This window comes from Xenopus laevis, chromosome 5L, assembly GCF_017654675.1.
Source record: "Xenopus laevis strain J_2021 chromosome 5L, Xenopus_laevis_v10.1, whole genome shotgun sequence".
Taxonomy (NCBI): domain Eukaryota; kingdom Metazoa; phylum Chordata; class Amphibia; order Anura; family Pipidae; genus Xenopus; species Xenopus laevis.
In genome coordinates, this window is record NC_054379.1 from 84420998 (window position 1) to 84439276 (window position 18279).

The following is an 18279-nucleotide window of genomic DNA, read 5'->3' on the forward strand; positions in this document are numbered from 1 at the left end:
ATATATATATATATATATATATATATATATATATATATATATATATATATATATATGTAACAATCCAAGAATAAAACCGCACTCCAAGGTCTTGAAATAGTCAAAAAAAGTGGAAAATTTATTTCAACGTTTCGGCACACTAACTCAGGCCGTCCTCACTTCCTGAGCAGCTCAACTTCTGAAATTCAGATGTAGCATCAACAATATCTGCTTTTCCAGCATTGAGAGAGTGCCTATATTAAACACTTGTCACACAACAGTACCCTCTAGTTACATTACATATGGTCCAATTTGAATGACCAAATATTGTTATAAATATTGTTTTCCTCTTTTAACTAAGAACTGGAACATTTTCAATGTATTTTCTTGAGGGCCCCTCCAGTCCATAATACCTTATTTTTATGGGTGCCAATACGAGCAATAAAAATTGTAGGTGAATATGTAGTCATTTTGGCAGTTTTCTATACCTCCATCCTACACCAAATTAGTTTAAAATTACAGGTTGGTGGAATGTGTGTGTTTGTAAATGATTACTACAGTATATACAAGTAAAATAAAATGGATTTAAAACTTCTCATTCAATGATGTAATTCATTACCTATACCTAATTTTTGAATATAAATGGATGTGAGATGGGATGGTTCCTGGCTTTGATTGTAATTAAAATTAAAACCCCAAATTCACACATGCAGTATTGTGTACATTTTTTTAAATGTAATAAAAATAGTATGGATCTACTAGTGTGCATAACAGCAGCAAATAGGTTGACTTTGACTGATTACGGAAAGTGTTCTCTGATCTTGTATAAAAAGAAGGCAATCATTTTCTAGGAGAGGTGCAACATGAAAAATGCATTTTTGAGACTGAGGAGTAAAGCAACAAACTGGAAAACATAGGCAACACATACATTTAGAAATATTTTGCATAAAACCAAGCTAATACAGTAATTGGTTATTATAATGACGATTACATCTGATAGCTGGGATCTGTTTTTGAAATGGTGACACAAGAGTATTTAAATGCTGGTTGGATACTACTGAATGCAAATGCTGTTACGTATATAATAGACATTATAAGAATTGCTCTTTGTTGTCAATAATTAAATCTAAACCTCAAAATTAACTAAAACTCCTACATGTACCTTTGTGAGGTATGTATTGCATTACTGTGCCTTTCTTTGTTAGTGGTTCTGTGAAGTGCATTTTACTTTACTGTAGTTTACTTTGGTAGTAGCTAAGCCACAATTCTGCACAAAGAGACATTTGTTTATCCCAGCACATTCTTATAAATAAATACAGTACATATTGGCACATATTCAACAGTTTACAGCTTGCAAAGCTCTCTGGAGAATCAATATAAAGAGCACAAAATTCTTAGAGCAGGATCTGCCATATCCTGCTTGGGGTTTCAAGTGATATGTCATGTCGTGGAATATGTGTTATGCTGAGATACTGCTTGAAGGCAAAATGCAAAAACTTTCTATGCCTGGATTTGTAATTCCCAATAGTGAGAAAAAATATATCAAGAATTCACCAGAAATCCTAGTCTATTATTTCTAATCTATAAAGAAGGTCAGTCAGGTACATATCTACTGTCAAAGCATTTTAATATTTGACTGTGGAGAAAGTAGAATACATTCTCATATGCAAACTGTTATTAATCAATAGATTGTTTTAGCAGTTATGATATGGATTTGAAATTTGAGAATTGCTTTTCTGTGTTTGCAAATAAATAGTAAAGACTTATAAATCAACAGTCTTCTTAAAGGTTGGGGGAAAAATAGAGAATAGGTGCTGGAATACTGTAATCAATCTCCTGAATAGGTAATAATATTCTCAATATACTTTTTCTATATAGTCTTTATCTAGATAGAGACGGTTACATTACTGTGCTTAATTTTACATTATGCATTCATTCATTTTTATTTTTGCATTATGTTTGTATTGGTTCAACCACCTTAAAGAGATTCTGTCATGATTTTCTGGTATAGTTTTCATTACTAAATTACACTGTACATTGCACTTAATCCATTCTACCATTGATAATTTTATTCTTGAGCCAATAAATGTACTTTTTTTAGTTGTAGTATTGGTGGGTAGGCAGCCATCTCAGGTCATTTTACCTTGTCATGTGCTTTCAGAAGGAGCCGGCACTTCAGAATTTCAGGTAGACTATTGTTTCTCCAACCCAAGGAGTCGCAACTTGGGTTAGCCGTACTTGGATTTTTACTACTGAGTCCTATTCTCATATTTACAAGGTAACTGTTATTGTATGTCAGGGAGCTGGTTACCTTGCCTTCCCATTGTTCTATTGGGGTGATATCATTCCAATTTGCAGTGGAGCATTAAAGAGTGACTGAAATATATTAGAGCACAAGTCACATGACTGGGGGTACCTGGGAAACTGACAATATGTCCATTCCCATGTCAGATTTCAAAATTGAATATATAAAAAGAAAAAATCTGTTTGCTCTTTTGAAAACCGGATGGAAGGATTATGCTGGAGAAGCACTATTGACTAATGCGTTTTTCAAAAGACATGTTTTCCTATGACAGAATTAATTTAATGAAATCTTTTAAGCACATGATTGTGTATACATTTTAAAAGGTAAAACAAATGTAGAACAGTAAGGAAAGGACCAAATAAAGACACTCTGTCAAGATTCAGAAAATTCCACAAATACTAATTTAGAAACGACTGAATACCGAATCTTTAATTGCTTAGGTGTGTAATAACAAAAACCTAGCCTTCTGAAAAACACCTTTTGTCAATATGAAAGATACTGCTGTTCTTTAGATTGTCTTTTTGTCCCTGTTTTCAAAATTCTTTCATTCAGAAGTCTCACAAATTTGATTCACTGATGTTTATTTTTGATACCTGCAATGAAATACAACTAAAATGGTGATAGCAATTTGCAGATGTAGTTCATTTTTCAGGTTGAGTTGACACCTATCCAGTATGGAATAATATCTCCTTTGCTTTCTGCTCCCTATTGCTGATCTGGGGGATTTGTGTGTTCTTCAGAAAGATAAACCATCCGTGTAAGGGAGATTTTCTTCCAACAACAATCACCACATCACATTTCTTCCTTCCTCACAGCTTTGTATCCAGTGACATAATTTCCAGAATGGAACAGAACACGTGCATGGTGGGGGTTAACTATTAAAAAAACCTTCATAAGTACATTTCTGATTCTAAAGCTATAATTCCCATAACATGCTCACATATTTTTACCTCCAACATACATTCAAATAATTTAATTTACTTTAAAAAAAAAATCCTAGTTGGTTGTATTGATTGCAGCTTTCCTAAGGCTAATTTCCAACCCTAAGATTTTTATGAAGATAAACTACAAATTAAGTCTAAAATGTTTTGAAGAAATACATTTTATGCATCTAACCCCTGATAACATCAGCAGTATGTATAGTAAAAAAGTTTAGGGCTGCAATTAGGTCAGAAGCAGTGAAGCAGAATAAACTTGTGAAAAAAGGTTACTGCAGCAAGACATATGTCTTGTAAACAAAATTGAAATATGCATATTTATAATTATGAGTTTTGCTTACAGGGCAACCATCCCCTCTACCAACTACAAACCTCTCCTCCACTCCTATTTTGAATGTAGTTATGGCATTCCTGATAATAGGGTTTAATTTGCTTAAAATAGAAAATACATATGCAAAAAGGCAATGGCAGTGATGGGCGAATCTGACCTGTTTCAATTCGCTGTAAAGTCATGAAACGGTGAAAATTTGCCATGAAAAATTTTTTTTTGACTCACGACAATTTTTTTAGCCCATTGGAGTCTATGGGCAAATCTGACCTGATTCACTTCACCAAAAATCTGCGAAAGGTCAAGAAAAAATCTTGCTCATCCCTAGTGTATGTATGTTTGCAAATGGGAGAGCTGGAGGTGATGGAGGGAAATAAGAACAAGTTTATAAACTTGTTGCATGACAATTTTATGGCACAAGTGTTGAGGAGCCAACCAGAAAAGATGGTATACTGGATCTCATCTCATCCCTAATGACCCAGAACACATAGCAAATGTGCAAGTACTTGAACCCCTGGGTAATAGTGACCTTAATGTGATATCATTTAGGGGCAGATTAAATAAGGATTTCATGGGAGTTCATGGGAGTTTGTAAAAACTCCCATAAACTACCATGAACTAAAAAAAAAATTAATTTTTCAAATCTGGTGAATGGGATCGACCAGCAAACTTAAATTGAATTCAAATCTAATTTGAATTAGATTCGATTAGAGTTCTTTCACCAAAAAAAACTAAAAAAAAAACTAAATTTTCAGGATATATCCAAACAACTCCAAATTGATTCCAGGACATCCCCCATAGGCTAAAACAGCAATTTGGCAGGTTTACGGTGGCAAATAGTCAAATTCAAATTCATAAAGGGACAATGCACACAGTAATCCGTTTGGCAATTCTCTGTCACCATCAACTTTGCAAAGAAGTCCGGTTGATCACTGGGGGGGTCGCTTTGGCAGAATGTGCGCTGCTGGGAGACAGGGCTGTAGTTGTGTCTAGGCTTATACTAGAGTCAATAAGTTTTCCCAGTTTTCGTAGGTAAAATTAGGTACCTCGGCTTATACTCTGGTCGGCTTATACTAGAGTGTATACGGTATAAGGATATAAGGGATAATGTACCTCCTACTGTAAATGATAAGTATATTAGAAGTCACTGAGGGGTTCTGTGACCATATAAAGGCACAAGGCTGCAGGCAGAGTGATACAGGGACTTAAGGTATGGTGATCCAAACTATGGAAAGATCCCTTATCCGGAAAGCCCTAGGTCCCGAGCATTCTAGATAACAGGTCCCATATCTGTACTATAAAATGTCCCCCACTGAATCCAGTAATGATTACTGAGCTTTTTAAAAAACAATTTAAATATTAAATGGACTTCACAAATTCAGCTTCATAAAGGTTCATGAAGTGAAGAATATTTTTAAAGGGTTGTTCCCCTTCCAAACACATTTTCAGTTTAGTTGTTTTCAGATCAGATGTTCTCCAGGAATAAAGACTTTTTCCAATTACAATTTCCAATTTCAAAATCTAAGTTTAAGGTTCCTGTTTCTGGTGTTTCAGTCTGGCAGCTCAGTAATTCAGGTGCAGATTCTGAACTATTACAATTTTGCAACATTTAGTTGATCCATTTCTCAGTGAACTAGATTGTATCTGAAACCAACTGAACTGAAAAAAAGTGTTGGAAGGTAAACAACCCCTTTAAAGGTGCACCATGTTTTTCCAGTATTTTACATCAGTTACATTGGTGATGTGGAATTAAAAAAAGTGCAAGAATATTTGCATCAATACCATATTTTATATATATATATTTGCTTTGATCAATTGTAATGTTCGATCTTCAAAATGGACCAGCACTCCAAAATTTTGAATCATATATATATATATATATATATATATATATATATATATATATATATATAAAGTTCAGAACTGGTGCACCCGTCACTCAATGGTAATGCCTGGGTGCTGGTTGTAAACAGTAATCTGTAACGCACAAAAGAACCGCACACACAGGACTTTACAGTGAAAAACAAAAATTGTTGGCTTTATTACGACGTTTCGGCTCCTAAACTCGAGCCGTCATCAGGAAGTGATGACGGCTCGAGTTTAGGAGCCGAAACGTCGTAATAAAGCCAACAATTTTTGTTTTTCACTGTAAAGTCCTGTGTGTGCGGTTCTTTTGTGCGCTATATATATATATATATATATATATATATATATATATATATATATATATATATATCTTTATATATATATATATATATTACTATTGTTATACTGATGTGAACATTTGCTTTATCTTCAGATATTTGTCAGTGCGCGTAACTACCAATATAATATAGTCACAAAACCTTTGCCATGATCATTATTCTATGCCAATTTGAATGCTAGCACAGGAGATTAAATAAAATATAAATTTATGTTCTTTGCATTGTTATTTTAACTTGCTTAGTGCAACAGTATTGTATGAACAGTTTCTGCAAAAAATGCTAACTAAATTTGAAAATTCCTAATAAAAATAATGGTATAACAAGAAATAATTATTTGAAGGGGCCCTGCATTCAAAAACTTTTTTGCTTAGTGAAAAATATGTAATGCTGAGCATTCACATTGTTTTAAGAGTCGGAAACACAGAAGAGAAAAGAATAAACAAAAAGTGACTTAAACCACTGAAAATATTGAATTAACATATATAAGAAAGTTACTTAGGGGCAAAATTACTAACCTCAGAAAATTCGCCAGCGACGGCTTCGCTCATAGCGCAACACTTCGCCAGGCGTAGATCCGCCAGGACAACGCTAATTCACTAAAATCTGAAGTTGCGTCCAGGACGCCGAATGCTGGTGAATTTGCTCTAGTGTTACTGCGCCAAACAAAGCGAAGTTGCGCTAGCGTTGGCTAATTTGCATATGGTGGGAAGTTAAAGTTTAATGGACGTATTTGTTGCAGCAAATACATTACACTACACAAGCCCAGGAAACCTTAATAAAATAAAATAAAGTTGTTATATTGCCCTACACATGTGCCCAGTGTATAGTTTATGTGCCATATGTTAGGAAATGTAGGGGGGAAGTGGGTTACCCCAAAAAAAATTTACGCTCTTTTTCACCCTAAAAAAGGAAAAGACACTAGTGTTTTTTGGGACTTAGAAAAATGTTCAACTATTTTTTTAGGAACGCCTATCTACTCTATTGCACTTCGCCTGGTCTGAGGTGGCGAAGGTAAGTTTGGCGCAAGAGGTAACGTTCAGTAAAATCCACATCTTAATGAATTTGTGTAGTTACGTTCATTCACCAGAGTGCAAATTCACCAGGCGTTAGAATCTATCTCCTTCACTAGCGAAATTACGCCAGCGACCATTAGTAAATCTGCGAAGTACCGAAATGACCTTATGCTGACAAATTTTCACCCACATTAGTCACTTCGCCTTTAGTAAATTTGCAAAAATGACTATTTTTGGGTGGTGATGCGAGCATACTGCTTTCTATAGCTGTGTGTGTAAATGGTTTAATTGTATGTACGTATGTATAAGTTTATTTGTAAAGGGCTGTTAAGGAGCTGCAGCGCTGTACAGTGCAAAAAGTCAGGGCCGGAACTAGGGGTAGGCAGAGTATGCACGTGCCTAAGGCGCAAAGCTTAGGGGGCACCTTTAACTGCTGCCTACCCCCGCCCGGTGTTCATTACGGCTCTTTGTGCACATGCGCACGCTCCTATGTGACAGGAGCGTGGCAAGCGATGTGTGCCTGTGTGCGTGTGTACGCATGCGCGTGCCTATGTGATTGACAGTGGCGTGCGCTGTGACAGTTTTGTCAGCGTGCCTGCGCGTGCTCAGTGTAGGGGCGACGTGGCAGACTGGGCCGGCCATGCAAAAAGTACAATATATATATATAAATGTATACACAGTGAAGATAAATCACATAATAAATATATACAGAATCATAGGACAAAGAGCTTAAGTGCTATGCAGTATGCAATGCAGTAAGAGAGTGAGGAGTGTGCTGGTCGAAAGCCAGAAAAGTAGATTATTGGTCCAGAGAAAATTAGTAGTACGGGAGAAGAATAGTGATGGGTGAATCTGTGGCGTTTAGCTTCGCCGAATAATTCACGAATTTTCAGCGAAATTCGCGAAACGGCGAATAATTCATGAAAAGGCACCGGTGTCTCGTTTTTGATGCCGGCGTCCATTTTTATGGACACTGGTGAATTTTCACAGCGGTTTCGCAAATTTATTCACCATCGGTGAATCAGGGAATTCACCTCAAATTCCTGCCTGGCGAATAAATTCGCCCATCACTTATAGAAGATGAGACATTTCAGAAGTTTAGAGGCTAGCGGTAAGAGAGAGACAGGACGGTAGTTAGACAAACAGGATGGGTCCAGTGTAGCCTTTTTCAGAATGGGCTTGACACAGGCCTGTTTGAATAACGAGGGGAATAGCAGAAGTTAGCGAGAAAATGAATATATGAGTAAGTCCTGGAGTGAGCACACTGTTTTAGTAGAGGTGATGGGATAGGATTAAGTAAGCAAGTTGTTGATGGAGAAGATAGGAGAAGTTTACAGACTTCCGGCTCAGATATACGATCAAAAGAGTTGAAAATGGAAATAGAAGCTTTAGGGGGAATGCGAATATTGATATCTGAGGGGTGGGAAAATTGTTTGTGGATAGAGCCAACTTTGCTTTCAAAGAAGTCTGCAAAGTCATGGGGGGATATGTTCAGGTGTTAGCGTATCATTTGTAGAGGGATGAAGTAGCGAGTTGGATTTATTGTTATTTATGAGTGTATTGTAGTGCTGCTGTTTAGCCTGGGTTAGGGCAGTACCAAGGCAGGCCATGAGAAATTTATAGTGGAGGAAGTCAGCTTTTGTATGGGATTTCCTCCACATGCGATCTGCCTATATTATACCCATTAGCCACCGTTAACCTACTATGTGAAGTCAAGTATGTCACCATAAGGGTATTGCTCTACAAATAGAAGATACTAAAGACCTAATGTGACTCTAGCCTAACAATTACCAATGGGAATTCGGTCTCAGAGATGCAGTGTAGGGTGCTCTCAATGGGGAAATCTCCTCATCTGCAATAATGGAAGAACATAACCCTTTCTTAAGGAATAAAGGCTGCATAAAAGCACAAGATTACCCTTTCTTTCCATTGACTCATCAAACTTGGTAAAACTTTCAAAAAACAGTGTGAACTGTTTGACACACCAGTGGCAGCTTAACACAAGCCCTAACTGTGGCTAAATTTACAGAATACTGTTTTACAAGCCAAGTGGGTGCTTTGTTATTGATGTTGGTTAATGTGAAAATTCGCTGGCAAAAAATCCACCACATCCAATATATTTGGGCGCGCGTCAGAATAGTCGTGCACATAAAAATTGTCGCCCGTGAAATTTATTCAGACGCCCATTGACTTTTGCATTTGGACAAAATAGGCGCGCATATAAAAATTGTTGCAGGCGTCAATTTTTGACGCCCATTGACTTCAAATTCGCAATTTTTTTGCCAAAATTCACCCATCACTAACTTAGTACATTTAGTGGTCTGTGTAGTATGAATTATGATGAAATTCCATGTGCAGTTATTTTTAGAAAATCAAATAAAATTTAGAAAATGAAATAAACCCTTTTGTATTATTCAGTTTCATTTACTATTATTGTAGGTGTAGGAAAACTTTCATAAGTCTTTTTTATGTTATAAATGCAATAAGATTGTTTTTCACACCAATAGAGACTATTAAGAAAATCCATTAGCACCCTACAGCTCAGATATTACAGTCTAGAGAACAATATTCATTCACGTCTGTTTAGTTCTTAACTAAACATGTAACAAAATGAACAGTATTATTAATAAAACACAACATTTAAAAAGAATGGCGTCTTGAGACCTAAGAAGTGAAGTGGGTTTGATTAACATTTAGGAAGGTCAAAGAGGAAAATGCTATGTTGTTTACTGAGACAAAAGGTCAAAGGAGTGATCTAAGTAAATCAATATTTTCTTCATACTGTTTTAGATCCTTAAATGAGACTTCTGTTAAAAGAAGGTTTTAAAGGCTCCCCCACTGAATCTATCTGTGAAAGCACATTGACTCATAATATGCATTCAGCTCTTCTTACCTGTGCTATCATCATATGCGATTGTAACCGTCTTCCATTTGAAGAACTGCACCAAATCAAGGATTGCCCGACTGAGTGATGAAAAGTCTGGGTACAAACTGACATAGAAAGAGTCTTTGTTATCAGAAACCTGATGTTTCCAGCGAGTCTGAATGTGTGGAACCCCTAATGCATTGCAAATAGATTGTACTGCATTAGCTGATGAACTGTGCGATGGTCCAAAAATTGCTGCTACTCCCAGAGACAACTGTTCACATGCTATAAAAAGAAAAACAGAAATCAGAAAATGGATATATTCTATTTTAAAACTTAATTCAGAACTGCATTATTCTGAACAATTCAATGTATACAGAGATGCTGGACTTAAGGACTTAAAGTAATATTAGCATTTCTTCTGTCTTCATAGAATTTTTTTCATACTGCAGCCTTTGTAAGGCATTATTCATGTGGCCACTTAACAGATCATATGTGTCTCTCATTTTGACATAGAAAACAAGATTTGCGAAAAATATTTGCAATGTAAAAGTGTATGCCTTTGCGTGATAAATGTCTTACTAAAAAAGTTATGTTTGCTCCAAAAAATTACTCCACCTTCAAGCAATTCTTAAAAGTGTGCAATGAGCAATTGCATTTAGCAATACAATAACAGTCTTATGAAGAATATTATATTGTGAGATGTCATTATAAATTATAGAAATTATGATGGAACTAACTACTGGATAGGCATACTTCTTTTAAAGAAGTGGCTGAAAAGGATATGATTTAGTTGCATCTTGAAAAATGGTTGTGTTGCCCATTTGGTATAGTGACAACATTACTGTCAACACCAAATTGCTTGGATTAGCTAGTTAAGCTTTGAACTTCATAGGCAGGTGTGTATAATCATGAGAAAAGGTATTTAAGGTGGCCAATTGCAAGTTGTGCTTCTGTTTGACTCCCCTCTGAAGAGTGACAGGATCCTCAAACAACTCTTAAAAGATCTGAAAACAAAGATTGTTCAGTATCATGGTTTAGGGGAAGGCTACAAAAAGCTATCTCAGAGGTTTAAACTGTCAGTTTCAACTGTAAGGAATGTAATCAGGAAATAGAAGGCCACAGCCACAGTTGCTGGAAAAACCCAGGTCTGGCAGGCCAAGAAAAATACAGGAGCGGCATATGCGGAGGATTGTGAGAATGGTTAGACAACCCAAAGATCACCTCCAAAGACCTGCAATAACATCTTGCTGCAGATGGTGTATCTGTACATCGTTCTACAATTTAGCGCAATTTGCATAAAGAACATCTGTATGGCAGGGTGACAAGAAGGAAGCCCTTTCTGCATTATGCCACAAACAGAGTCGCTTGTTGTATGCAAATGCTCATTTAGACAAGCCAATTATGGAACAAAGTGCTTTGGACTGATGAGACAAAAATTTAGCTATTTGGTCATAACAAAAAGCGCTTTACATGGTGGAAGAAGAACACCACAAGAAAAACACCTGCTACCTACTGTCAAATTTGGTGGAGGTTCCATCATGCTGTGGGGCTGTGTGGCTAGTTCAGGGACTGGGGCCCTTGTTAATAAATATATATATATATATATATATATATATATATATATATATATATATATATATACACAGTATATATATTTACTACCTTCTTGAGCTCAGATAACTTAATATATATATTGAAATTTAAATCAGAGGTTATTTTGTCATTGTAGAAAAACTGCTTTGCTGCAGTTTGGGTGTTTAAAAATCCATTAAGCTTTGATCTGCGCTGATCTCCAGGAGTGTGTATGTATATCTAATAGGACTACGCATACTTTTATTGTGATGATCTCTGCCCCCCTTTTACTAATGGAAATAGTGATGAATAGAAAAGCTTGTCAAATGCATAGTGCAAAGATGGTAGTAAAAGTTTGATTTTCTTTGCTTGCAGCATGCTAAATATATAGCTGTAAAAGGCCCATTATATTTAAGATGTACTTTAGAAGTCTGACTTTCAACCTTTTATTATTTAAAAAAAAAGAATTAAGTATGCAGCATTGCTAGCACATGGCTTATTTCATTTTCTTCTGGAGGTTTGGCTTGGCATTCTTGTTGCTGAGCACAACATCCTATACAGCTTGCTGGCTAAGACCTTCGTATAGAATATAAAGAGGAGATATTGTTTGTGTCAGATCTGGCCATTAAACTGCTGCTCATATTAAAATGGTTTAACCTGAGTTCTTCTGGATAGATGTGCAGTGATGTAAGGTTTAATTCAAAATATCTCTCCTAAATATGGCCCAAACGTGAGAGAGAAAAAATAGTGCACTATTGACTTACGAAAACCAAACTGTATGTACAGTATGCTGCAGAGATTGCAAGCAATCATTTATATAATTTTTATCATTTATTTTAGTTTTATTTCTTTGCATTTCAACATGCCTAGCAACTTAAAGAGACCAGAATGATTCAATATAAATATAGCTGCAATGGTCAACGGGTCCATTTGCACATGTGTGCACTTCGGTGTTCCACTGCATGGTGGTGAGCAGTAACATCAATTGGTGAGAAATTGAAAAGCCCATTGCTTGTAATTTCGCCCAAGTTGGTTCTGTGTTAAAGTTCTGTGTATAAGCCTTGCTCCCCTGTTTTGCTTCCTGGTTTGCCTTGTACCTGTCATTGACTTTGTTTCCCTGCTTTCTGCCCTGACCCATTGCCTTTTACTGTATATGTCTTGTCTGTACATTGCTATTGGAATTTTCTCTGCCATTTTTAGGTTCCCTGTCTATCCCACAGCAGAAAGTTTTCTAAGCCCCAAAAGGACGTTGGTAAAGACCAGTATTAGGAAGGGTGTCCTGTTTTGCTAAAGAGGGTTCCTCAAGCAGTCCCAAGGCTCCAAGTTAACAGGCTGTTACAAAAGCTAAGTGGGGCAAATTCACTAAGCGCCGAAGCGCCGAACGCTAGCGTTAATTCGCTAGCGTTTGGCATTTTCGTTACTGCGCAAATTCACTAACGAACGCTGGCGTAGTTTCTCTAGTGTTACTTCGCACCCTTACGCCTGGCGAATTTTCGCTAGCGACGTAACTACGCAAATTCACTAACTTGCGCAGTGTACTGAACGCTACCTTTTACGCTAGACTTCCTTCACCACCTCAGACCTGGCGAAGCGCAATAGAGTAGATAGGGATTGTTTGAAAAAAAGCCAAAATTTTTTCTAAGTCCCAAAAAACGCTGGCGTGTTTTCTACATTATGGGTGATAGGCTGAAAAAGATCGAAAAAATTTTTGGGGCTCACCTCCTTCCCCCCTACATTTCCTGACTCATGGCAACTTACCTAGACAGTGGGCACATGTGTAGGGCAAAATAAAAATTTTATTTGCTGATTTGAAGGTTTTCTTGGCATTTGTAGTGCTGATACGTATTCCTCCATTGAAATTTGAATTTCGCGCCGTATGCAAATTAGCCTTCACTAGCTTAACTTCGCTTTACATAGCGAATCAACGCTAGCGCAACTTCGCAACCTTACGCTACCCCTGAGCGCAACTTCGGATTTTAGTGAATTTGCGGAGCGCTGGCGAAACTACGCCTGGCGAAGTGCGGCGAAGTGAGGCAAAGTGAATTTGCCCCATAGAGTTTAAAGGGGTCCTTACCAAAAGATACTTTTGACACAGTGAAAGAAAATGTTGTTCTATGCAACTCTCTAATATGCATTAATTGCAGATTTTTAATACTTTTAAAGTTATTTGTACATTGTTACTTTACAATATATATCAGTTTTCTGCCATCCTTAAACAGAAATGGATAAAAAAAACTATTCTATAGACTACAATTACAGTTACTTGATTCATTGAAAGTTTTATATAATGTATATTATGTAAATGTTACTGGGAGAGTGTTTATATGTTCATTGCTATTATAATCTCATGTTAATTTATATAAAAATAAGTAAACAGACCCCTGAGAATTTTATATTTGAATGTAATCTAACCAAGTTATTTTTTATATTACTATTTTAATTTGGATTTATATTTTTAGTCTCTCCAAAGTAAAAATTAAAATGATCCCCTGCACTCAGATAGAAGACTGAGGGGCACATTTACAAAGCTCGAGTGAAGGATTCGAATTAAAAAAACTTCGAATTTCGAAGTGTTTTTTGGGCTACTTCGACCATCGAATGGGCTACTTCGACCTTCGACTACTACTTCGACTTCGAATCGAACGATTCGAACTAAAAATCGTTCGACTATTCGACCATTCGATAGTCGAAGTCCCCATAGGCTTGCCTGAGATTTTTTGATCGAAGGATATTCCTTCGATCGTTGTATTAAAATCCTTCGAATCGTTCAATTCGAAGGATTTAATCGTTCGATTGAACGAATAATCCTTCGATCGCAGGATTTGCGCTAAATCGTTCGACTTCGATATTCGAAGTCGAACGATTTTAGTTCCTAGTCGAATATCGAGGGTTAATTAACCCTCGATATTCGACCCTTCATACATCTGCCCCTGAGTGTGAGAATAGATTTATATTATAATGATGATATTTACTTGCATACTTTTATATGCAGCAGCTTTCTGTAAGGGGTATGGGGTTACCTGTGCGGCGGGGACGCCCGCCGCATGGTCCGTGAGCCGGCGCTGGCGCCGGCGCCATCTTTGATTCTAGGGCATCTTTTGATTCTTAAAGGCGCAGGCACGCTGGCACATTTGCGCCAACACGTTTTTGGTGCACGTTTGGTGCGAAATTTGAATCTATTTAAGGGCCATTCTGTGTTCAGCCCCTTGCCCGTGATAGAACTTTGTTTCTAAGTGGCTTCTGAGCCTAGTGCATCTGTTCCTGTTATTCTGTATCTTGATTATCCGTGTTTGACCCTGCCTGTATCCTGACTACTCTGAACTCTGTATCCTGACCCTTGCCTGCCTACGACAACTCTTCCTGCTTAACCCCTTGATTGAAAACCCGGTTTGACCCTTGCCTGCCTGACGATTCTTATATCTGCCTGCCTTGACCCAGCCTGTCTGACCATTCTTCTGCCTAATCCTTTTGTACCGTGACCTTTGGCCCAAAAAGACTTTGCTAACAGCCGTGCCCCTTCGCCAGCCAGAACATCTCGCCTTGCACCCCTCGTTAAGTCCAGGTGGCACCCAAGTAAGCCGAGGGCTCCTCCCGAAGCCCAACGGTGGTCACACTACTGGTGAAGCCGAACCGAGACCAGGGTGCTTGGCATTTGTTCTAGTATCAAGTGCAGGCCTTAACACTTTCCTAGTTATCTTTCAATATGACATACAATCATATTTTATTTTTATAATTATTTTGTGTTGCTTATCTTTCTGTATGTGTAGACTCCTATTCGTCTTTCATTGTGATGGATGCCTGGTTACTAGGCTTTTTTTTTGAGAAGATGGGCATTTTTTAGTTAACATGCAATTTCTTTAAACATTCCCTACAGCCCCATACGTTGATGATATGTGGCAAATTTAGTTTAATTTACTTTTTGACAGGTGTTTATAAAATTATATGGGGAAGAAACATGGAATGTAGTCCATGGTACTGTTGTAGCTATAGCTGGAGCAGAAGGCCAGGACTGGTTAAAGATTTACATGGATGAAGCAAAAAATGTTAAGTGGATATGTAGAATAGCCGATCAGTGTACAAAATGTCAATCAGCTTTATTAAACTAAGGTAAACATTAGCATACATTATAACCAAATATTATATTTGGAGAACTTATTATCAGGCATACCATTATTAAATGTAAAATTAGCAACAAATAAATACTGGTGCTTTAAAAAGTATATCTACATTTTTTGAAAAATATGAAATAAGAATAAAAGTGGCTGACATGTCTATATTTACTTTGTATTATTCAATGGCAGTCATCCTTAATAGGCAGTTGGATGGACCTCATGGACCTTATAACACTAGTATTGTTTTACTGCATAGTGTATTCTCATTATTCAGAATTCTAAAATTGTATCTTTTTCCGAATGCTGATACATATGGAGGAATGCACAGATCCATGCACATGCCAGAAGGGATGCAATGAATCTCAATATATTTCAATGTCAGAAATGGCATCTTAAATTAATACTGTCTGCCAGGAAATCAAGTCGATTATCTTCGTTTTCCTTCACATTATTATGCATTTAAACCTTTCTAAAAGGAGAATAGAAATGCTATTTAACACTTTTTTAGCAGCCATGTTAGATGAGATACCATGGACTTAAGTCCCTTGACCAGGGCCATGCATTTATAGTTGAATTTGATATTCCAGAATAAGTACTCATTCTTTTTTTTACGTTCCTCTGGCATATAAAAATCACAAACGTTGCATCAACTCTACAGCTACAATGTGCAGGTATTACTATCATAATCTGCAGTTCAATATGTAAAAAATTGAAACTGTAGCAGATGTATTGTAGTCATGCATATGACATACAGAATTCCTTCTGTTCATAGAGGTGAAGTAGGTTTAGTATGATGTTTGTGCATTATTTAGTGTGCGCAAGTCTGCTATTGATTCAGTCCGCAGAGGGAAGACTGGGATTAGCTTGAAGGTGTTAGTAGCTTCAGAGTTCCCCTGTGTCAGTAGGCTCAATTCAGAAGAGTAGAAACGGATGCCCCGGCGCTGTATACAACTATAGGAATATGCAATGAGCATCTTTAATTTAAATTTAATAGACGCTTCATCATACTGAAATAAGAAATGTTCTAAATACAGTCAATTAAAAATTCTGCATTGTTTCTGAAATAATCAAGTTTATCTTCATTGTCCCTCTCTCTGCATCTGTTTCTCTTCAATCTCTCTTTATGCAGCAGTTGGGTGTCAGATATTCATTGATAGTTAGATCCAATATGTCTTATGGGGGATCCTTTTGCTTAGAAGATGTATTGCCTTGTTGATTTGTGAGTAGGTATGCATTTTATGCAAATTTTGTTCTACCAATATTTATTATTATATTTTCTTATCTTTATGGTATATACTTTTTCTAATGAACAAGGTTATGTGCTGTGTCACATGATATGTCTGGAGCATTTTTTAACTAAGTAATTTATTTGATATCTAAAAATCTAAAATCATTTTCTTAAACATATTTTCTTTAGAACAAATAAAATGTAAAATAATCTTTGTCTGTTCAAACATCACTGAGTGGCATTCACTTTTAGCAGTCACTAAAGGGATCCTTAGTTCAGTAATAGCTAGAGACCCACAGTTTGCAGATATCTGCTGAAGACAATAAGGTTATTGAGAGAAAGGTTACCTTTTCTAGATGCTTCAAAGCTGTCATAGAGGTTTATCTTTTGAGTATCATACGTTAATGTTGTGTTTGGCAGTAATGTTCGGTTTCTGTTAATTGTATTCACAGCAAACCTGAAAGCTAATTCTTCTGCTCCAGAAGGTCCAGACTCAACATTTTCAAAAATTCCCCCTAAAATAGAAAAAAGAAGCATTACATAATTATACAATTTTTATTATCTTCTTCCCCTTTTTTATTTTGCAGACATTAAAAACAATGTTTATATTTTTCCTCTTTATTTTTTTCATTTGGTTTAACAATGGTACATTATTTAACTTAAACTATAAATCGGTTTAACATAAATAGTATACATCCTTTTAAATACCATGAAAACATGTGCTAACATAATTCTGTTACATATCATTTTAATGCAGTGTTCTTGCACATCTTTTTACTATAATGCATTTTATTATCATTTTATCCTACTTTGACTGGATGTATATTTGCAGATTTACCAAGGCTCAAATAGGAAATTCAAATTTTCGAAGTTTTTTTTGGTCAAAACTCACTAATTCGAATTGGAAATATTGCAAACTTGATCTGAATTTCGCAATTTATCAAACCTTTACCCTGGGAATAATTTGAATTTGACTATACCTAAAGCCTGCCAAGTTCATGTATAAGTCAATGGGAGATGGTCCAGTGACCCATTTGAAGATGTTTGACCCATTTGTGACTCATTTGAATCCTTCCTGATATTCAAGTTATTTTGTGGAGATTTGAGCTTAGTCAAATTTGACTAAAATTTGAGAGTTTTTGGGTTCATAATATTCATTCGAGTTTTAGATTAGATTTTTTATTACTGAATTTCGAGTATACGTGAATTTATAAGCATTAAAAAAAAATTCACATGAATTCACAATTCGACCTTTGATAAATGAGCCTCTAAATGTCTCCAGTTGGAAACTGTACAATATATTTGCTCATAGTAGAAAAGAGTTGATATTTTATGTACAGAGGATCGGGTTGGCTATAAATCTCAAGGAAAATTTGAATATCACTCAGGCTATTTTGGTGAATATTATGTTACTGTCATGCAAAGATTGATGGACACTTCAGTATACATAGTAACAAGTTAAATGCTCAGTCATAAAATGCTCACCATTTAACAATATGTCCATTAGGTTCCAACTTTCAATAGAAACCAGGGGGTGTGGGATAGGAGCAGCAGTAATAGTTCAATAAGTTACAATAAAAACCTGAATATCCTGCCATTACACAGCACTGTAAAACTTTTATTTTATGCCCAGACACATCTACAGAAGGTTAAAGAAGTTCATTTCACATCAGCAGGGTCATAACAACTTTTGTCAGCGTTTTAAATGTAGAATAATCCACCAATGAGAAT

General features: G+C 36.3%; 1 protein-coding gene across 2 annotated transcripts in view; it reads right to left on the minus strand.

The window, feature by feature from the left end:
• grik2.L (glutamate receptor, ionotropic, kainate 2 L homeolog) overlaps positions 1 to 18279 on the minus strand; it is a 322471-nt gene that overhangs the window by 185555 nt on the left and 118637 nt on the right. For both annotated transcript variants that reach the window (XM_041562043.1, NM_001159686.1), the window contains 2 exon segments: positions 16896 to 17063; positions 9661 to 9918 (listed from right to left, as the gene is read on the minus strand). In XM_041562043.1, the coding sequence (XP_041417977.1) occupies positions 9661 to 9918; positions 16896 to 17063 (426 nt within the window).